Consider the following 22,054-nt stretch of genomic DNA (forward strand, 5'->3'; position numbering starts at 1 on the left):
CCAACCCAGCCCACATTCCTGGACTCCAGCCTGGCCATGGCTTCTCGCTTGCAACAGGGCTGTTCCCAGAACTCCCAGTTCGTAGCCTGAAGGCCCTTGCCCCAGCCTCTGACAACATCCTCCAGTGGCTTCCTGAGGGCCGCTGTCCTCCACTGCTTTCTGGCCTCCATGTCTCTGATTAGAAATCTGGTGGTAACATATACAAAAAATTACCCGGTCGTGGTGGCACGCACCTGTAATCCCACCTACTCGGGAGGCTGAGGCAGGAGAATCACTTGAACCCAGGAGGCCTCAGAGGTTGTGGTGAGCCAAGATTGGGCCATTGCACTCCGGTCTGGGCAACAAGAGTAAAACTCTGTCTCAAAAAAAAAAAATCTGGTGGTAATGTTATGGAGGATCCTTTGTTCATGATATATGGCTTTTTTTTTTTTTCTTTTTTTTCTTTAGACAGGGTCTCCCTCTGTTGCTCAGGCTGGAGTACAGTGGCAGGATCACAGCTCACTGCAGTCTTGACCTCAAGTGGACCTCCTACCTCAGCCCCCCATGTAGCTGAGACTACAGGCACCACCGAGTCCAGCTAATTTTTGTTCCTTTCAGGTGGAGTTTTGCTCTTGTTGCCCAGGCTGGAATGCAGTGGCGTGATCTCAGCTTACTGCAACCTCTGCCTCCTGGGTTCAAGATTCTCCTGCCTCAGCCTCACGAGTAGTTGGGATTACTGGGGCCCGCCACCAAGCCTAATTTTTTTTTTTTTTGTATTTTTAATAGAGACAGGGTTTCACCATGTTGGCCAGTCTGTTCTCGAACTTCTGATCTCAGGTGATCCACCCACCTTGGCCTCCCAAAGTGCTGGGATACTAGGGGTGAGCCATCATGCCTGGCACCGCCCCCGTCCCCCTATTTTTTTGAGATGGAGTTTTGCTCTGTCACCCAGGGTGGAGCAATGGCGCAATCTTGGCTCACTGCAATCTCTGGCTCCTGGATTCAAGCGATTCTCCTGCTTCAGCGTCTGGAGTAGCTAGGATTATAGGTGCCTGCCACCACACCTGGCTAATTTATTGTATTTTCAGTAGAGATGGGGTTTCACCATGTTGGCCAGGCTGGTCTTGAATTCCTGGCCTCAGGTGATCCACCCTCGTCAGCCTCCCAAAGTGCTGGGATTATAGACATGAGCCATCGCGCCCAGCCCCAGGTAATTTTTGTATTTTTTGTAGACACAGGGTTCTGCCAGGTTGTTCAGACTAGTCTCAAACTCCTGGGCTCAAGTGATCCTCCCACCTGGGCCTCCCAAAGTGCTGTGATTACAGGCCTGAGACACCACACTTGGCAGATACGTCTCTGCTCTTTGCTGCTTTCAAAATCCTGTCTTTTGTGGGAGGGTGGCTGCCAGGCCCTGGACTTCTGCGGGATCATCCATGGAGGACGGGAGGACTAGGCGCTGTACAGGAGGATCGAGTGGTGGCTGCCATGCTTGGGGCCCGTGCTCACTGAGCACGTGGTGGCCATGGAGCTTGACCCGGGGTCGATAAGGCTGCTGGGGGTGACAGGCTCATCCGTGAACAGTACTTGACGTGGCTGCGGCAGGCTGATGTGGTCGTGGCAGAAGTGACACAGCCATCCTTGGGTGTAGGCTATGAGCTGGGCCAGGCCATGGCCCTCCATAGCGAATCCTGTTCCTGCTCCAGCTGCAGTCTGGCGGAGTGCTGTCGGCCATGATCTGGGCAGCAGCAGATGGCTCTGGGTTCCAGGTGTGGGCCTATGGAGAGGGAGGGTGGAGGTCCTGTTGGATGGACAGGCTGAGGCAGATACTCCTGAGCAGGTTGCCTCCCCTAACCCAACCGTTTGACCCAATCCCACTTTATTAAATTCTTCTGATCCCGGACACTGCTCTAGTACCAATCCTGCCTCCTATCCTCAGGAGCAAATTAAAAGGTACATTTACAATTCTAAAAAAAAAGAAATCCTGTCTTTGGACAGTGATTATGATGATGCATATGGCTGAAGATCTCTTTGAGTTTATTCTATTCTATCTGGAGTGTGTTGAGCTTCTTGGGTGTACAGATTAATGTTCTTCATCAAATTTGGGAGGTTTTCAGCCATTAGTTCTTCAACTATTCCTTCTAGCCCTTTCTCCCCGTCTTCTTTCCTGGGACTCCCATTGCGTGTATGTTGGCAAACTTGGCAGCGTCTCCAGGTCTCTGGATGTCTGTGCATTGCTCTTCATTCTTGTTCCTGTTCCTCAGAGGGGACGACCTCAGGTGGCCGCTCTCCACAGTCACCGACTGTTTCTTCCAATTGTTCTAATCTGCTCTTGGGCCCCTGGGATGAATTTGCATTTCAGTTATTTCTACTTACAACTCCAGAATTTTCATTTGGTTCTTTTTTATAACTTTTTTTTTTTTTTTTTGAGATGGAGTCTCACTCTGTCACCAGGCTGGATTCAGTGTTGCAATCTCAGCTCACTGCAATCTCCACCTCCCGGGTTCAAGCGGTTCTCCTGCCTCAGCCTCCTGAGCAACAAAAAAAACAGAAATCCACAAGCTGTTGCTGCTGCTACAGGCCTGGCTGCCGCCTTCAGGGCCTCCATCTTCAGACAAACCCAGTCTGGCCTCATGCACACTCTGTGTCCCACAGCTGCAGGAATAGCACTTCCTGCCACCAAGCCCTGCCACCACAGTGGATTGTCTCTGGAGTGGCCCAAGGGGGCCCTGGCTGGTGGTCTTCTGACTCAGTGCCAGGGGACAGGCCAACGTCCCTCTTGTGCTGACAGCTGGAGTGCACCCTGGCACGAGGACATTTACAGAAATGATGGCGGGAACCACTGTCAGGGAGGCTGTAGGGTCCTCTGCCAAAGAGACCTCAAGTGGCTTCTTGGAGTGTCTGGTTCTCTGCTCCAGGCTGTCCCCTAAGAGGGTCTGCTCAGGACTCAGGTAAGCAAATGCTCATTAGAAACCTTGAGCACTGCCTGTGTGCCCAGCCCAGCCAGCTGTGGTGCTGAGGACAGACGTGGGGGACAGTAGTCCCTGCCCTCGGTGGGGGCTCCAGCTCCAGGCCAGCAAGGGCCAAAGCCCCAGAAGGCAGAGCAGAAAGACAGGACTCAGGGCACCTGAAGCAGCCTTCTCACTGGCAGAAGGAAACAGAAGCCCAGGGTGGGGAGGGGCAGGCCCAGGGTCACATGGGGCAGTGGCAGAGCCAGGACTAGGGTCAGAGTCTCTAATTCTCAGCCACTCACGCCACCACTTCCTCTGTTCACCCCAGTGCCTCATGGGTCCAAGGTTGCCCCTTGTTCCTAGGACAGGCCTGTTGTCCACAGGGCTCATGCACGGCCCTGCCTGACCCAGCCACCGGGAGGATGGCCTTAAGGTCGGAGCCCAGACAAGCATCCTCCTCAATCTCCAGCCTGGCCCCGAGTGGAAACTTGTCACTCACTGGTCAGGCATCTGGACAGCAGCATCCTTGAGGACCTGGAGAGGTGGCCAGTCCTGTGGTGAGGTGACGGAGAGTGATGGCTCAGTCCTGGGCTTCCATGGGTCCTTCCCAGGGAACGGTCTGGCAGCTGCAGACTGAACCCTGGCACAAAGCTCCCTGACTCTCCATGATTCGTCTTTTATTTTGGGGTGTCATATACGAAGGGAGGTCACCGTTGTGATGGTGCTGGTGGGACCGCTGCCCTTGGTATTCTGGCCTGAGTTGGGCCTGAAATGTGGGCCTCCAGACTGAGAGAACCCCTGTGCAGTAAAGGGTATACTCACTAGCTTGGGAAGGCAGGGTCTCTGTATCTTTGAGCAGAAAAACAAGACCTTGACCAGTTCCTGGAACATGAGCTGTGTGCTTTGGTAGTATTCTGCCTGGAAACAGTGTCTTTGAGTTCCTGGAGCCTCAGCCATGCCAGACAGTCTGCTGACAATGTGATGTATGGTAGGGCCTTGGATCCGGTTGATCAGTTTGACCTCCGGAGGGGGCAGGAGACTTGGTACCTAATGTCAGCCACCCAAGTCCTCAGTACGTACAAGACCAACCTCGCAAAACCCCTGGCCATGAGGGCTTGGTAGAGGTCCCCGACAGGCCGTGTCCTGTACATGTATCACACGTTGTGGCTGGGAGAATCCGGCACTGTCTATGTGATTGCACTGGAAGACAACAGCGGGATTTTTTTTTTTCTTTTAGACATTCTTGCTCTTTCGCCCAGGCTAGAGTGCAGTGGCGTGATCTCGGCTCAGTGCAACCTCTGCCTCCTGGATTCAAGTGATTCTCTTGTCTCAGTCTCCCAAGTAGCTGGGATTACAGGTGCTTGCCACGGCGCCCAGCTAATTTTTGTATTTTATTTTATTTTATTTTTTTTTTGAGACGGAGTTTCGCTCTTGTTACCCAGGCTGGAGTGCGATGGCGCGATCTCTGCTCACCGCAACCTCCGCCTCCTGGGTTCAGGCAATTCTCCTGCCTCAGCCTCTTGAGTAGCTGGGATTACAGGCACGTACCACCATGCCCAGCTAATTTTTTTTTTGTATTAGTAGAGACGGGGTTTCACCATGTTGACCAGGATGGTCTCGATCTCTTGACCTCGTGATCCACCCGCCTCGGCCTCCCAAAGTGCTGGGATTACAGGCTTGAGCCACCGCACCCGGCCAATTTTTGTATTTTTATTAGAGACGGGGTTTCACCATCTTGGCCAGGCTGGTCTCGAACTCCTGATCTCAGGTGATCCACCAGCCTCAGCTTGCCAAACTGCTGGGATTACAGGTGTGAGAGACTGTGCCCTGCCAACAGCGGGAGTTCTGTGCTGTGTCTGTCCTGGGCTCTGTCCTGGGCACCACTGACCTCTGTTGACTGTCGTCTGGATCTTTTCAGTGTAATAAACCATGACAGTAAGTATAACAGCATTTCAGAATTCTGTGAGTCCTTATAGCAAATCATTGAACTGAGGGGGGGTCTTGGGGACTCCAGACACAGTTGGCTTCAGAAATGCGATTCGCTAGAATTACCCTCTCTGAAACTTAGTGCAAGCTTAACTTGGAGAAAGGAAGGTAAAGCGCTGATGAAGCTTTATTTCTGCACAGTTACTACATCACTAGCTGCACTGTGATTGATTACAAGAGCTAAAAGTTACCTATGGAATTTAGAAACGATGGAACCAAGACCCAACAGAGTTGGCACAGCAGATGTGTAAGGAGATGTAAAATAACAAGAAACAAGCTAAATATACAATCCCTTGGTTATTGTTGCGTGCCATTAGCTACATTGAAAATAAAGGATACGCTGGGTGTGGTGGCTCACACCTGTAATCCCAGCACTTTAGGAGGCTGAGACAAGAGGATCCCTTGAACCCAGGAGTTTGAGACCAGCCTGGGCAACATGGTGAGACCCTGTCTCTACAGGTAATTTAAAAGTTAGCTGGGTGCAGTGACACAGGTCTATGGTCCAAGCTATTTAGGAGGCTGAGGTGGGGGAAATCACTTGAACCCAGGCAGTTGAGGCTGCAGTGAGCCATAATTGCAGCACTGTACTCCAGCCTGGGCCACAGGAGGCCCTGTATCCAAAAAAAAAGAAACAAAGAAGAAAAAAAAGAGGGGTGGCATTCATCCTACCCCTCACCCCCACGGGAACACCAAATTTTAACAACTATCTGCACACAGAAAAGCACTGTCACAAGTACCAAAAATCAGGCAAGCCATCACAGTACCTGGTTTTCTCTTCGTATCACAGAAAGAGGCATGGATGAGAGTGGGAGAGACAGTCCTGATTCGCTGGTGCCACCTGTCCTTCACCCCCTGGCAGACACCATGCAGCACCAAGTCTCTGTGCACTGGCGGGAGGGAGAGAGCAATGACTGGGAGGCCTGACACTGAACTCAGTGCCGCCCTGTCACTGCGGAGAGCAAAGCCAAAGCCATGCTTTGCTCAGTCAGTGCCCAAACTGGAAGGGAGCACCTGGGCCAGCCCTAGCCAGAGGGGAATCGCCCATTCCAGTGGCCAGAACTTGAGTTTCTGGGCAAGCCTCCCCACCATGGGCCACAGTACTTAGGGATCCTAGGGAAACTTGCAAGAGGGCCTAGGACCCAAGGACTGCAGTTCCTCTGCAACTCCTAGTCCTGGGCTCGGCTGAGAGCCGGGGATTGGGGTGGCACATGACCCAGGGAGCCAGGAGCCAGGGTGGCCGAGGGAGTGCTTGCCACCCTCCCCCAACCCCAGACTGCACAGCTGGCCAAACAATGAAAGTAATTCCTCTCTTCTGCTCAAGGAGAGGAGAGTGAGGAGTAATGAGGACTTGGTCTTGCATCTTGGATACCAGCTCAACCACAGGAGGAGAGGACACTGGGCAGAGGAGTGAGGCCTCCAGCCCAGACCCTAGCTCACTGGCATTCTAGACACACTTTGGGGCAGAAGGGAACCCACTGTCTTGAAAAAAAGGACCCAGCCCTGGCAGGATTCATCACCTGTGGGCCCCGAATAACTGGCAGGGATACCCAAGTAGTACATCAGGGGCCTTGGGCTCTGAGACGTGCTGACTTCAGGAGTGACCCAGCACACTCCCAGCTCTGGTGGCGATGGTGAGAGAGGGAGGAGAGGGAAGAGAAAAGGGAACTTGGTCTTGCACCCTAGCTACCAGCCTGGCCACAGTGGGGCAGAGCACCAACGAGGCTCTTGGGGTCCCCGAGTCCAGGTCTAGGCTCTTGGACAGTGTTTCTGGACCTGCCTTAGGCCAGAGGGAAGGCCGCTGCCCTGCAGGGTCGGTCTCAGGCCTGGCAGCATTGACCACAAGCTGAGTGAAGGGCCATTGAGCCTTAGTGAACACCAGTGGGGGCTGCCAGAACCCTGCAGCATGGGCTGGCCAGGGTGGTGGCCATTGGAGAGGACCCCCTGTCTGTGGAAAGTGGAGGCAGCAGCAGAAGGACTTTGTATTGCAGTGTGAGTGCCAGCTTAGCCACAGTGGAATAGAACAAGAGGCAAATTGCTCAAGTTGTTGACAATAATCCCTGCTCCCAGACAGCACCTTTGGACCCACCTAGGGCCTGGGGGAAGGACATAAACCTGGATGGCCTCACTACCTGGTGATCACAGAACCCTAGGGCCTTGAGTGAACATCGGTAGTAGCCAGGTAGTTGTTCCAGCAGATCTTGGGTGAGACCCGGTGCTGTGCTGGCCTCAGGTGTGACCAGTGCAGTCCCAGTGGTGGTGGCCACAGAGGTTCTTGTATCACCACACCCCCAGCTCCAGGTGACTCAGCACTGAGAGAGAGACTCCATTTGTTTGGGGAAAAGTAAAGGAAGAGAACAAGAGTCTCTGCCTGATAATCCAGAGAATACTTCCAGATCCTATCTAAGACCACCCAGGTGGTACCTCTATGAGGTTTCAAAAACCACAGCATTGGCTGGGCACGGTGGCTAATGCCCATGATCCCAGCACTTTGGGAGGTTGAGGTGAGTGGATCACCTGAGGTCAGGAGTTCAAGATCACCCGGGCCAACATGGTGAAACCCTGTCTCTACTAAAAATACAAAAAATTAGCTATGCATGGTAGGGGGGTGCCTGTAGTCCCAGCTACTTGGGCAGCTGAGGAAGGAGAATTGCTTGAACTTGGGAAGCAGAGACTGCAGTGAGTCAAGATCATGCCACTGCACTCCAGCCTAAGTGACAGAGAGACTCTGTCTCCAAAAAAAAAAAAAAAAAAAATATATATATATATATATATATATATACACACACACACACACATATGCAAAAATATATATATTTATGGGCAAATCTATTAATAAATCATAATTAAAGCTATTAAGTCATAGGGCAAATCTATGAGTCATTGGCCTTAAAGAGGAGGTAGAGAAAGACATGGGGTAGAAAGCTTATTCAAAAGGATAACAACAGAGAACATCTCAAACCTAGAGAAAGATATCAACATTTGGGTACAAGAGGTTTATAGAACACCAAGCGTATTTAACCCAAAGACGACTACCTCAAGGCATCTGATAATTAAACTCCCAAAGGTCAAGGATAAAGAAAGAATACTGAAAGCACTGAGAGCAGAAAAAGCAAATAACATACAATGAAGCTCCAATACATGGGGCAGCCAACTTTCCAGTGGAAACCTTACAGGCCAGGAGAGAGTGGCATGACATATTTAAAGTGCTGAAGGAAAAAACCCTTTATCCTAGAATAGCATATCTGGCAAAAATGTCCTTCAGACAGGAAGGAGAAATAAAGACCTTCCCAGACAAACAAAGCTGAGAGATTTCATCAACAGCAGACCTGTCCTACAAGAAATGCTAAAGGGAATTTTTCAATCTGAAAAAAAAGATGTTAATGAGCAAGAAGAAATCATCTAAAGGCACAAAACTCACTGGTATTAGTAAGCACACAGAAAAACAGCATATTATAATACTGTAACTGTGGTGTGTACTCTTAATTAGACTAAATGATCCAATCAAAAAACTACAACAACTTTTCAAGACATAGACAGTACAATAAAACATAAAGAGGCAGGGCACGGTGGCTCATGCCTGTAATCCCAGCACTTTGGGAGGCCGAGGTGGGCAGATCATATGAAGTCAAGCATTCAAGAGCAGCCTCACCAACATGGTGAAACACTGTCTCTACTAAAAATACAAAACAATTAGCTGGGCATGGTGGTGGACACCTGCTACTCAGGAGGCTGAGGTAGGAGAATCACTTGAAGCTAGGCGGTAGAGGTTACAGTGAGCTGAGATTGTGCCACTGCACTCCAACTTGGGTAACAGAGTGACACTCTGTCTCAAAACAAAACAAAACAAAACAAAACATAAAGAGAAACAAAAAGTTAAAAAGCACCAGGATGGGGGCAGTGGCTCAGACCTGTAATCCCAGCATTTTGGGAGGCTGAGGTGGTGGATAATGAGGTCAGGAGTTCAAGACCAGCCTGGCCAAGATGGTGAAACCCTGTCTCTATTAAAAATACAAAAGAAAAAAAAAAAAGCCAAGCATGGTGGTGGGTGCCTGTAATTCCAGCTACTTGGGAAGCTGAGGCAGGTAACTGCTTGAACCGGTAGGCAGAGGTTGCAGTGGGCTGAGATCACACCACTGCAGATAGAGTGAGACTCTGTCTCAAAATAAATAAATAAATAAAGCACAAGCACCAGGATGAAGTTAAAGTATAGAGTTTTCCTTAGTTTTCTTTTTGCTTTATGTTTATTTATTCAATCAGTGTTAAGCTGACATCAGTTTAAAATAATGAGTTGTAAGATATTTGCAAACCTCACAGTAACCTCAAATCAAAAAACACCTGAGACTGTCTCAACACATACACACAGACACACAGACACACACACGATACATAAAAAACAAGAAATTCAATCATACCACAAGCCACCAATAAAAATCATCTTCACTAAAAGACAAGAAAGAAAAAAAAACCAAAAAATCCAGAAGACCACAAAACAGTAAGAAAATAAGTAACAAAATGGCAGGAGTAAGTCCTTACTCGGCAATAATAACATTGAATATAAATGGACTAAAGTATCCAATACAAAGACACAGAGTGGCTGAATGGATGAAAAAGCAAGACCCAGTGATCTGTTGCCTACAAGAAACACACTTCACCTGTGAAGATACACATAGACTGAAAATAAAGGGATGGAAAAAGCTACTCCATGCCAATGGAAACCAAAAAAGAGCAGGAGTGGTAATACTTAAATAAAATAGATTTTAAGACAATAACTCTAAGAGGAGACAAAGGTCATCCAGCAACAGAATATAATAATTGTAAATATATATGCTAACAACACTGGAGCACATTAACCAAATGTTATTAGAGCTAGAGAGACAGACCTTAATGTGACAATAGCTAGAGACTTCAGCACCCCACTTCCAGCACTGGATGGATCTCCCAGATGGAAACCCAACAAGAAAACACTAGACTTAATCTGCACTATAGAACAAATGGACCTACTAGGTATTTACAGAACACTTTGTCCACAGTCTGCAGAATACACACTCTTCTCCTCAGCACATGGATCATTCTCAAGGACAGACCATATGTTAGGTCACTAAGCAAGTCTTAAAACATTAAAAAAGCTGAAATAGTATCAAACATCTTCTCTGACAACAACAGAGTAAAAGTAGAAATCCACAACAAGAGTAATTCTAGAAACCATACAAACACAAGAAAATCAAACAGTATGTTCCTGAATGACCAGTGGTTCAGTGAAGACATTAAGAAGGAAATTTGACTGGGCACCATAGCTCACGCCTGTAATCCCAGCATTCTGGGAGGCTGAGGCAGGCAGATCACCTGAGATCAGGAGTTCGAGACCAGCCTGGTCAACATGGTGAAACCCCATCTCTACTAAAAATACAAAGATTAGCAGGGCATGGTGGCTGGCGCCTGTAATCCCAGCTCCTTGGGAGGCTGAGGCAAGAGAATCACTTGAACCCAGGGGGCAGATGTTGCAGTCAGCCAAGACGGCACCACTGCACTCCAGTCTGGGCAGAGCAAAACTCTGTCTCAAAAAAAAGGAAATTTTAAAAATTCCTGAAACAAATGATCATAGAAACAGAACATAGCAAAACCTGTGGGATACCGTGAAAACAGTATTAAGCAAGAAATTTTTATCTCTAAGTCCCTACATCAAAAAAGAAGAAAAACTAAGTGAATAACCTAACAATGCATCTTAAAGAACTAGAAAAGTGGCCAGGCTCAGTGGCTCACACCTGGAATCCTGGTACTTTGGGAGGCCAAGTCAGAGAGATTGCTCGAGTCCAGGAGTTTGAGACCAGCCTGGGCAACATGGTGAAATCCCACCTCTACCAAAAATATAAAAATTAACATAGCATGGTGGCATGTGCCTGCAGTTCCAGCTACTAGGGAAGCTGAGATGGGAGGATTGCTTGAGTCCAGGAAGTCAAAGCTGCAGTGAGCCCTGATGGCATCGCTGCACTCCAGCCTGTGTGACAGCGCAAGACGAAGAAGAAGAAGAAAGAAGACGACGACAACGATGACGATGGAGGAGGAGGAGGAGGAGGAGAAAAGGCCGGATGCATGGTGGCTCACACCTGTAATCCTATCACTTTGGAAGGCTGATGCAGGTGGATCACGAGGTGAAGAGTTTGAGACCAGCCTGGCCAGCATGGTGAAACTCTGTCCCTACTAAAAATACAAAAATTAGCCAGGTGTGGTGGCATGCGCCTGTAGTCCCAGTTACTTGGGAGGCTGAGCCAGAAGAATCACTTGAACCCAGGAGGTGAAGGTTGCAGTGAGCCGCAACTGCACCATCACACTCCAGCCTGGGCAACAAAGGGAGACCCTGTCTCAAAACAAAAAGAAACACACACACACACACGCACACACGCACACACACACACGCTCAAACTAATGTGATCATTATGGTGTCAGAGCCAAGAAGGTGGCCTGTGTCGTAAAAAATGGGGAAGTCATTTCTTGCACAATCCAAACCAAACCACTGACTCTTGACAGGCTGCTGGGAAATATGCTAAGGCCTTGGAATGTCCCATCTGAAATAGTGTCTTTGTACGTAGCTGGGGCCTTTGACCATACAACACAGTTCATGCCAACAGTGTGACTGAGGGTTGGACCCTCAGGCCTGTATCCACCTGACTTGAGGGGCTCGAGACTGAGTAACTGAGGTCAGCCGTGTCGGGAGGCTCAAGCCTAGGATGACCAACTCCCAACAAGAACTCTGGACACCAAGGCTCACGTGAGCTTCCATGGCTGGCAGCGCTCTCTGCAGTGTCACTGCAGTTCGGGGAGAATTAAGCGCTGCCTGTAGGATTCCATCAGGAACGAGAGCTGCAGCCTCTGCCTGATCATTCTGGATTCTGCCCCGTGCCTTTCATCTTCGCTGACTTTAATCTGCACCCTTCTCTGTAATAAACCATAAAAGGGAGGATAACAACTTTTTTAGGTTTGTGAGACCTTCCAGCAAATCACTGGACTTGAGGGTGGTCTGGGGTTCCCGAACACAGTCTCCCACCCTGGCCAGGGACTGGGCTGATTCCTGGCACATGCCTATTCATATCTAACCCAGCTAAGACTTATGCATGGACCTTGTCACCAAGCCAGGCAGCCAGTGATGGGTTTCTAGGGGTGATGTGGAGGTAAGCTGTCACCTGCTGAGAATCACTATGCCTGTATCTCAAGTAAAGTCAGATGTCCAGGTAAGAATCAATGAGGTGAGGCTGGGCGTGGTGGCTCATGCCTGTAATCCCAGAATCTTGAGAGGCTGGGGCTGGCGGATCGCCTAAGGTCAGGAGTTTGAAACAAGCCTGGCCAACATGGTGAAACCTATGTCTACTAAAAGGACAAACATTAACCGGGTATGGTGGTGAATGCCTGTAATCCCATCTACTCGGGAAGCTGAGGCACGAGAATCGCTTGAACCCAGGAGGCAGAGGTTGCAGTGAGCTGAGATGACACCAGCACACGCCAGCCTGGATGACAGAGACAGCCTGTGTATCCAAAAAAAAAAAAAAGAATGAAGTAGGGGTGAGCACTGACATCAGGCAGGTGACAGATGACCCAACACAACCAGGGCCTTGGCAAGAGCCCAAACTGGATTCAGAAACCAAGTGGGAGCCTCTAGACTAATTTATTGTACAAGAGGAACAAGTCAGGGGCTTGATGCCCAACTCTAGCGGGGCACAGCACAAAGCTGGAAGGGGGAAGGATACACCAGAAAGCCACCGACAGGCGAGTTACTGGGCCGGGGCTGTCCAGCGGGCACGGAGAAGCTGAAGCGCTGCAGCAGGCAGGTGAAGAAGAGGAAGAGCTCCATGCGGGCCAGGGGCTCGCCGAAGCATGCGCGGCGGCCTGTGGGTAGGGGAGGGGCCTCAGTGAGCCTGGGTCCCGGGCGATACCCCTGCAAGACTCCACAGAAGGGCAGGGAGCCGGGCACCCCACAGGCACCTGCTGAGAAAGGCAGGAAGGCCTCTGGCTTCACAAAGCGGCCCTGGGCATCCAGGAAGTGTTCAGGGTGGAAGCAGAAAGGCTTCTCCCAGATGGCCTCATCTTTCAGCACTGATGACAGGTTGGCGAAGATCATTGTCCCCTAGGTAGGAGAGATAGGGTAAGAGTAAGGACTGGGCTCTAGGATGCTGGGACCCCTGCCACCAAACACACGGGGGACACACACTGCCTGGCACACAGCTGGACTCTACTAGTCCTGCACCCGAGAAGCTCCTGGGCATCCTCTCCAACCCCATAATAGGCCCCAGTCACACCTCCCAGGGGCGCCCACGCTGCCCCCTCTCCCTAGGAGTGTTGGGTCCCCCAACATTCTGGCAGGTCCTGGTCTGTCTTCCCCACTACACTGGGCTCTGGATGAACAGGCCGGCCCTGACTCTGCTCTGCACCCCACACACAGGCTGGACAGTCAGTGTGGTGGCATTGAGGACTGGCAGGCCAGGGTTCCCAGACTGGGCCCACCTGGCAGTGGCCATGCTGGGGCACCCACCAGGGGCTGTTGCTGAGCTGGGTGACGAGGGCCCCAGGCCTACCTTAGGGATCAGGAAGCCCCGCACTTCAATGTCTCGGGATGTCATGTGGGGCATATTCATGGGGACGATGTCCCCAAAGCGCTGCACCTCGTGAATCACAGCAGTGGTGTAGGGCATGCAAGTCTGGTCACCCATCTCTGGTAGCCGTGCCTGCCCTATCACGTCGTCGATCTCCTGTTGGACACGGCCTGGACAGACATGCGTCCCCACAATAGGTCAGCACCCAGGGGACTGGCCATGATGCCCTCCTTCCTGCCCCCTGTATTAGAGGAGGTCAGGTTTACAGGAGCCTGGCCAAGCCTGTGCTTGGAGCCCCAGGTGTCCCAGCTAAGCTCAGGGTACCCGCCTGTACCCTTCCTCCCTCGCTCCCTGCACTGGGTCCCAGCTGGGCTCACACTGCACATGTGGGTGAAGGATCATGAGCAGGAGGCCCCAGGCCAGCGTGATTGAGGTGGTCACCATCCCGGCAGTGAACAGGTCAGCCACCACCATACGCAGGTTCTCATCATTGAAGCTGCTCTTGGGGTTCTCCTTGGCCTGAGCAGGGCCGAGAGGGTACTCAGGGGACAGAGGGGGAAAGTCCCCAAATGACCTCCTATTCTGCACCTGTCAGGCCAGGTGTTGCTCACCAGGTGATGCACCAGCCCCAGCTTTTGCCTGGCCACTCCTCATTCCTCTTGGGACCCTCAACCCACCATCCCTGCTCCCCACCCTCACAGCTGCTCCCACCTTCTCCATCTCTGCCAGGAAGGCATCAGTCAGGTCTCGGGGTGGCTGGGCTGGGTCCCGGGTCATCCTGTGCTCGTTCAGCAGCTTATCCAGCTGGGCCAGGAAAGCCTTTTGGGAGGGTAAGACCTTGCCAGCCAGCCACGGGATGCGCAGGAGGACAGGGATGGCATTCAGCACCTGCACCAGACACAGAACGGGGTCTGGATTCCTCCTACACTCTGCCTTCACCTGGACCAGTCTCAGGCCCCAGCCCTCTCCAGGGAAGACCCAGGGCCTGCCTGTCCCCACCACTGACCTCCCAAATCCCTCCCCAAGTGCCAGCTTCCACCCTCTCTCTTTGCTCTGGGCTGGCAGGAGAAACCTAAAATCAAATTCTCCAATGTAAACAGGAAGCACAGGGTTCATGGCCTCTCTTGGGGCCCCGACCTGGGCACACCTTTCCCACGACCGTGTCTGAGGTTTCCCGTCCTCCTCCAGGCCCTTCCTCTTGCAGTGGGCTCTCCTGGAATGTCCTTTCCCAAACCCCTCTATGCAAATCCTGCTCCTCAGAGGCCCGGCTGCAGCACCGGCACCTCTGAGGAGCTTGCCCTGCAGAGTCCCCGCAGTCCCTGGCTCTGCACCTGGGGCAGGAAGCCCGACCCCTCCTTCAATCCCTCCTGTGCTAGGTCCAGCAGCCTGAGGAAGGGAGGGTCGTCATACTCGAAGCGGTGCCCGCAGGTGAGGGAGGAGATTACGTTGCTCGCCGCTTTGTCCAGGAGTTCGTTGGGGCGGAAGGGGCGTCCTGGGGTCGGGAGATGCGGGTCAGGGGTCGCCTTTCCCATCCCCCACGTTCCCAGTTCTCGCCTTGTGCCCCTCTGCCCATCACCCACCGTCATAGTCGTCGAAGGCGGCACAGAGGCAGGCAGCTTCCTTGGTCACCCACTGCTCCAGCAACTTCTTGCCCAGCCTCAAGTTGCGCAAGGTGGACACGCAGAAGCGCCTCTGCTCGCGCCACGCGAGACCGTAACGAGCCATGAACACCCCTGGGGACAGGATGGACGCGTGGGCGTGGCCATGAAGGCCTTGGCCCCACTCTCCGCCGCCCACTCCAAACCTGCGCTCGCCTTGGTCTCCGGCAGCCCCTCGCCCCATCCAGCTGGGCACAGGGTCCACTCTCTGCTCACCCACCTTGCTCAAGTCTTGTCCCCATCTCGGCTCTGCCCACCCTGACTGCCTTTCTTTCCACTCAGGGAAGATCCTGCTGGCCCGACTCGGGCCACACTGAGCCGGTGGCACAGGCGCGGTCCCGGACACCTGCCTCCAGCTGGAAAAGGTGCCGGCCTCGCCCACCTGGCTCCTGCTGGGTCTAGGCCCCGTCCCCGCCCACACGCTCGCACCTCCCCAGAGCAGGTGGTGTCGTGGCCCGCTGTCCCCGGCCCACTCGCTGGCCTTTCTCAGTGTCCCACGTCCACGACCACGCGCCCTCTCAGCCCAGCTCGGGCTCCGGTCACCGCCCACCCAGGCCCCGCGGAAACAGTCTCCGTCCCCACCGCCGCTTGCCTTGGGAGCGTGGCCCGAAGCCCAGGACCTGGTTGATGGGTGTAGGCGGGCGGTCGGCGGTGTCCTCGCCGCGGGTCACCAGTGCCTCGCGCACAGCCTCCAGCCCGTTGAGCACGACCACTGGAGTCCAGACCAGCTGCAGGCTGAACACGTCCCCAAAGCGGCGCCGCAGCTGCAGAGGGAGGGTTAGGGCCTCCGTCAAGCCAGGGTCCCCCAGCCTGCAGGTCCTAGCTCCAAATGAGCCTTAGGTGACCCCTGGGGCTTCCAGGAGTGAGCAGGTGCAAGGAGACCCGGCCTCCTGATCCTGGGGCAGGGATGGGGGTCACATCTTCTATGATGGAGGAACTCCCTATGGATGCCTCATTCAGGTATGACCTTGCAAGCATCACTGAAATTGCCAACAGGCCACAGTTAGCACCCCATTTTACAGATGATGGTCTATGCTGGTGAGCAGTGAGGCAAGAGAACCCATAAGGTTTCTCTTGCAAAAAGTTTGAACAGTGTCACTATAACCCTTCATCCTCGATTTTCTTTTCTCCCCCCCAGATGGAGTCTTGCTCTGTCACCCAGGCTGGAGTGCATGGCGCTATCTCCATTCACTGCAACCTCTGCCTCCTGGGTTCAAGCAATTCTCCTGCCTCAGCCTCCTGAGTAGTTGGGATTACAGGTGCCTGTCACTGCGCCCGGCTGATTTTTGTATTTTTAGTAGAGACAGGGTTTCACCATGTTGGCCGCCAGGGTGGTCTCAAACTCCTGACCTTGTGATCCACCTGCCTGGGCCTCCCAAAGTGGTGTGATTACAGCTGTGAGCCATTGCACCTCGCCATTGATTTCTTACTTACTTATTCATTTATTTAGATGTTGTCTGGCTCTGTCACACAGGCCAGAGTGCAATGGCAGAATCTCTGCTCACTACAACCTCCGCTTCCCAGGTTCAAGCTGTTCTCCTGTTGCAGCCTCCTGAGTAGCGGGGATTACAGGTACACCACTGAGCCCAGCTAATTTTTTGTTATGTTTAGTAGAGATGGGGTTTCACCATGTTGGCCAGACTCGTCTTGAACTCCTGACCTGAGGTGATCCACCCACCTCAGCTTCCCTAAGTGCTGGGATTACAAGCCTGAGCCACCGTGCCCAGCCTTATTTTCTAATTTAAACAGTACTCAGGACGCTAGACTCCTCTCCCATTCCCAAGGCCTTCCCTTCCGGTGTCAGCAGAGGGGACTTTGTGCTCCAGAGTCTATGCTGCCCAGTGAGCCTGAACACCCACTGCAAAGTCCAGCCCCACCTCCAAGCCCTTGCCCTACTCTTCCTTGGCATTTGGAAAATCTAATCCTTCAGGCCGTGTACAAATGCCCTTCCCCAGAAGTCCCCCAAACCTGCTTCCCCTTTGCAGCCTGGCCTCTGATGTAGCCTGCGGCTTCACTCACCACCCACGTTTGCTGCTGGTGAGGGATGCTCAGGACCTCTGCCGCCCTCCAGGACCTCCTCCCTCACCTGGTTGCAGCAGTTTGGTGTATTTTGGAAGTCCACATGCAGCAGGTTGCCCAGTCCAGGCAGTGGCATGGGGCCAGGCGGGTAGCGTGCAGCCCAGCGTTGGCGCCGGTGCATCAGGTCCACCAGGAGCAGGAAGATGGCCACTGTCACAGCCAGGGGCACCAGTACATCCAGCCCCATGGCTGCCTCGCTGCCCACTGAGCTCTTCTGGACACACTTGGCACCCTCACCCCACCAGGCACAGAGGACCAGACAGGACACTCTCAGCACACCGAATGTGTGACTGTTCTCTTATAAAGGGAGCTGATGATGGCCTTTGCCCTCTGCTGTGAGCCAAACTGCTGTGTTGACTGTGCTGCCAGTGGGTGCAGGGTCAGGCTAGGGCAGTGAGTGTGAGGCAGCCCGGCATGAGAGCTCCACCCAAGCTGGAGGTATGGGTTGTACTGGGTCCTCAGCTGTGTACTGGGAACATGGTGGGAAGGCAGCCAGTGGGCCAGTGCCCCAACATACTGAAGACCATCAGAAGTAGGAAAGTAACATAGCTGACATGCCAAGCCAGCAGAGCCATGAGGGTCATGGGGACATTGCCCCAGGCTGGAACAGGACTTTCTGGGAAGGATTCCTGGAGAACTTTGAGTGGCAGAGACTGGGGGGCTGCCTAGCACTGTAGGCCACGGCACTGGCAGTGGAACCAACGCACCCTTGGAATTTCCTGTGCAGGTGGCCTGAGGGGCCACAGGATGCTGGCAGCTGGAGCCTGGGTCTTTGCAGGTCTTAATGAAGACTGGATCTGGGAACAAAAGGTAGGGGGAACAGTTTATTTAAAAATTTTTTTAAAAATTATGATTTTGTCTTTTTTTAGAGACAGGGTCTTGCTCTGTTGCCTAGGCTGGAGTGCAGAGGTATGATCATAGCTCCCTACAGCCCCAAACTCCTGTGCTCAATCAAGAGATCCTTCTATTTTAGCCTCCTGAGTAGCTGGTACCACAGGTGCACACCGTTATGCCTGGCTAAATTTTTTTTTTTGTAGAGATGAGTTCTCACAGTGTTGCCCACGCTGGTCTTGAACTAGCTTCAAGTGATTCTTTTACCTTGGCCTCCCCAAGTGTTGGGATTAGAGGCATGAGCCATCTGGCCCAACAGTTTTGAGGCCATTCAACTGACCAGGAGAGCAAGACGCATGTCCATCTGGGGACTTCTCAGATCTGAATTGTGGCCTCCCAAACTGGTTCAGCTGAATAAGTGTTCCTGTCCTATGTGGCAGCACTCTTCTACCTGGGACTGAGAGAGAATCAAGGCGCAGGGCTGGCAGGATGGTCTGAGTGCTTGTCGCATGGTGGCCCCTTTATACATTACCTGTATGCACTCTTGGTCTTTTGAGGTGTCAAGCCCTCCCGAAGCAGTCATCATGAGGTGGGTGTGACGGGCAGGGACAGGCATGCTTGCCATGTGAGCAGTGCCCTCCCGAATGCCCTCCTTACCTGCCAGAGGCCTGTAATTCAAGATATGGCAGCATGAGGAAAACCTTCAATAATGATGCCTATGGCCTTTTCCAATCATTGTGCACCTGTGGCTTCCATTGATCAAGCACTTAGGTGCTAGAAACTGCTGGTCAGATTGTGTGCTCCAACTCATTAATCCTCCCACAGCCCCCTAAGGAGGTGGTTTTATGTTCCTCAAGGCACACAGACTGAGGCTCAGAGACCACATAACGAGGTGCAAGTCACAGTGCAGTGTCAGAGTCCACATCCAAAGTGTGTGCCGAGCTACTACTGCTCTATACTGTTTGGACATCACATTCTATTAATGGTCAGTATAGAAGTTTCTGGGATTTTTTATCTTAGGAAACACAACCAAACTGCCATCCCTGAATACTGGGACTGCTTGTGTCACGGTAAAAAATGCACTGTGCCCTGGCAGGCCCTCTGGACATTGCCAAGTGACATGGTGTGAAAATACGTCAGCAAGCGGTGGACTAGGAAGCTCTGGGCTCTTGTTCTCCTAGAGTCCACAGTTAACAATGCTAAAGGAACCAGAACATCATTATGAGAATTCTAGAAACTAGTTAGGAAGCTGCAATGCCAGCTGGCACAGGAGCCAGGAAGGGACTGTACTGGGAAGGGTAGTAAAGTTGGAGCATTTTGCCTGTTCTTGCCCTTCCCCCTGCCAGGCACAGCAATGCCATTGGGAGGGACCCTCCAATTCCCAGCTCTTCCCATAGGACAGGTTTCTATTGGGTCTGACTTAAGAGTGCTGAGTGGCAGAGCCTGTCCTCAGAGCAGCAGGGCACCTGCATTTCCACAGGTACAAGGGGGTGGGACTGCAGGCAGTGGAATAGTTGTCTTTGGGTATCCTGGAGGGGACTGGTGCCAGGTGAATACCAAAATCCAAGGACGCTCAGGTTCCTTATGTAAAATGGCAGAGTATACCTATGCATATGCTCCCGTATACTTTAAATTATCTCTAGATTTATAATACCTAATACAATGTAAATGCTGTATAAGTAGTTGCTATACCGTACTGCTCTTATTTGTATTTTTAGTTGTTATCCTTTTTTTTTTTCAAATATCTTCTATGTGTGGTTGAATTTGTGGACGTGGAGCCTGTGGTATTGAGGGCTGCCTGTACTCTACGAACAGAAATGGAGGGGTCGGGAGCAGTGGCTCACTCCTGTAACCTCAGCACTTTGGGAGGCCAAGGCGGGCCGATCACCTGAGGTAGGGAGTTCAAGACCAGCTTGACCAACATGGAGAAACCCCACCTCTACTAAAAATACAAAATTATCTGGGCAAGGTGGTGCATGCCTGTAATCCCAGCTACTCGGGAGGCTGAGGCAGGAGAATTGCTTGGACCTGGGAGGTGGAGTTTGCGGTGAGCGGAGATGGTGCCGTTGCACTCCAGCTTGGGCAACAAGAGTGCAACTCTGTCTCAAAAAAAAAAAAAAAAAAAAAAAGAATAAAATAACAAAAGAAAGCTTCAGGAGCAGGCTGGCCTGCAGGGGTAAGTTTAATGGGTAAAGAGTTTCAGTTTTATAAAATGAAAAAGTTCTGGAGATCGGCTGCATAACAATGTGAACACACTTAACACCACTCAACTGTACCATAACTGTTATGATGGTAAATTTTGTTTTTTAAACAACGTAAAAACTTTAAAAGTCATTTTAAAAAAAAAAGGCCACTTACACACACATTAGAATAGCTCAAATCCAGAACACGGACAGCACCAAATGCTGGCAAGGATGTGGAGCATCAGGAACTCTAGTTCATTGCTGGTGGGAATACAAAATGGTACAGACACCCTGGAAAAGTTTGGCAATTTTTCTTTTCTTTTTTTTGGGACAGAGTCTCACTCTGTCACTCAGGCTAGGAATGCAGTGGCACAATCTCAGCTCACTACAAACTCTGCCTCCTGGGTTCAAGTGATCCTTCCACCTCAGCCTCCTGAGTAGCTGGGACTGCAGGTGTGAGCCACCATGCCCGGCTCATTTTTGTAGTTTCGGTAGGGACAGGATTTCACCATGTTGGCCAGGCTGGTCTCAAAGTCTTGACTTTAGTGATCCAGACAGTTTGGCAATTTCTTATAAAACTAGACATACTCAGCCGGGCACGGTGGCTCACGCCTGTAATCCCAGCACTTTGGGAGGCCGAGGCGGGTGGATCACGAGGTCAAGAGATCGAGACCATCCTGGTCAACATGGTGAAACCCCGTCTCTCCTAAAAATACAAAAAATTAGCTGGGCATGGTGGTGCGTGCCTGTAATCCAAGCTACTCAGGAGGCTGAGGCAGGAGAATTGCCTGAACCCAGGAGGCGGAGGTTGCAGTGAGCCGAGATCGTGCCATTGCACTCCAGCCTGGGTAACAAGAGCGAAACTCCGTTTAAAAAAAAAACAAAAAAAACTAGACATACTCTTACCATACAATTCACCAGTTGTGCTCCCTATACTTACCAAAGGAGTTGAGACCTCATGTCCACACAAAAACCTGCACAGGGATGTTTACAGCAGCTTTATCCATAACTGCCAAAACTTGAAAGCAACCAAGATGTTCTTCAGCAGGTGAATGGATTAACTGTGGAACATCCAGACAGTGGATTTATTTATCACTAGAAAGAAACAAGCTATCAAGTCATGAAAAGACATGGTTGAACCTTAAATGCACATTACTACGTGAAAGAAGCCAATCTAAAAAGGCTACCTACTACATAATCTCAACTTTATAACATTTTGGAAAAGGCAAAACTTTCGATACAGTAAAAGGCTCAGTAGTTGTGAGGGACTCGGGGGAAGGAAAAGCACAATGGAACAGAAGATCTCTGGGGCAGTGAAACTACTCTGGATAATGATCGGCCCATGTCTTTTTTTTTTGAGACAGGATTTTGCTGTCGTCCAGGCTGGAGTGTGGTGGTGTGACCACAGCTTACTGTAGCCTTGACCACCTAGGCTCAAGCGATCCTCCCATCTCAGCCTCCCAAGTAGCTGAGACTACAGGTGCATACTACCATGCCTGGTTAATTTTTGTATTTTTACGTAGAGTTGGGGTTTTGCCATGTTGCCCAGGCTGTTCTTGAACTCAAGCGATTCACCCACCTCAGCCTCCTCAAATGCTGGGATTGTAGGTAGTAGGCATGAGCCACCACGCCCTGCCAGATCCAGGTCTTTATACATTTGTCAAAAGCCATAAAATGTCCACCACCAGGAGTGACCCCTAGTATAAACGATGGACTTTGGGTGATAACAATATATCAGTTTTAACAAACATGCCACTCTGGTTGGGATGTGGACAGAGGGGGAAGCTATGCATATGTGGGGGAAGGGG

The 22,054-nt window shown here is 51.5% G+C and overlaps 1 protein-coding gene across 9 annotated transcripts; it reads right to left on the bottom strand.

Moving 5' to 3' along the window:
* Positions 1-41: 41 nt before the first annotated feature.
* On the bottom strand, positions 42-17,497 carry LOC105715239 (cytochrome P450 2D17). Of its 9 annotated transcripts, XR_010339368.1 has the most exons (13): positions 17,240-17,497; positions 15,746-15,917; positions 15,076-15,228; positions 14,827-14,987; positions 14,207-14,383; positions 13,873-14,014; positions 13,478-13,665; positions 12,888-13,029; positions 12,296-12,791; positions 11,680-11,846; positions 5,678-5,800; positions 961-1,753; positions 42-186 (listed from the first exon to the last, which is right to left on the bottom strand). XR_010339368.1 is itself a non-coding variant. In XM_064368074.1 (9 exons), exons 1-9 carry the CDS (start codon positions 17,417-17,419, stop codon positions 12,613-12,615), a joined length of 1,494 nt encoding a protein of 497 aa, XP_064224144.1. In that variant the 5' UTR covers positions 17,420-17,497; the 3' UTR covers positions 9,113-12,612. The 9 variants fall into 9 exon arrangements, 1 of the variants encoding a protein (XP_064224144.1); XR_010339364.1 differs by lacking the exons at positions 961-1,753; positions 11,680-11,846 and adding an exon at positions 7,043-7,234 and having other exon boundaries at positions 12,653-12,791; XR_010339367.1 differs by lacking the exon at positions 11,680-11,846.
* Between the last annotated feature and the right edge of the window lie 4,557 nt (positions 17,498-22,054).

Source organism: Aotus nancymaae, unplaced genomic scaffold, assembly GCF_030222135.1.
Source record: "Aotus nancymaae isolate 86718 unplaced genomic scaffold, 86718_ANA_hifiasm-v0.15.2.pri h1tg000076l, whole genome shotgun sequence".
NCBI classification, from domain to species: domain Eukaryota; kingdom Metazoa; phylum Chordata; class Mammalia; order Primates; family Aotidae; genus Aotus; species Aotus nancymaae.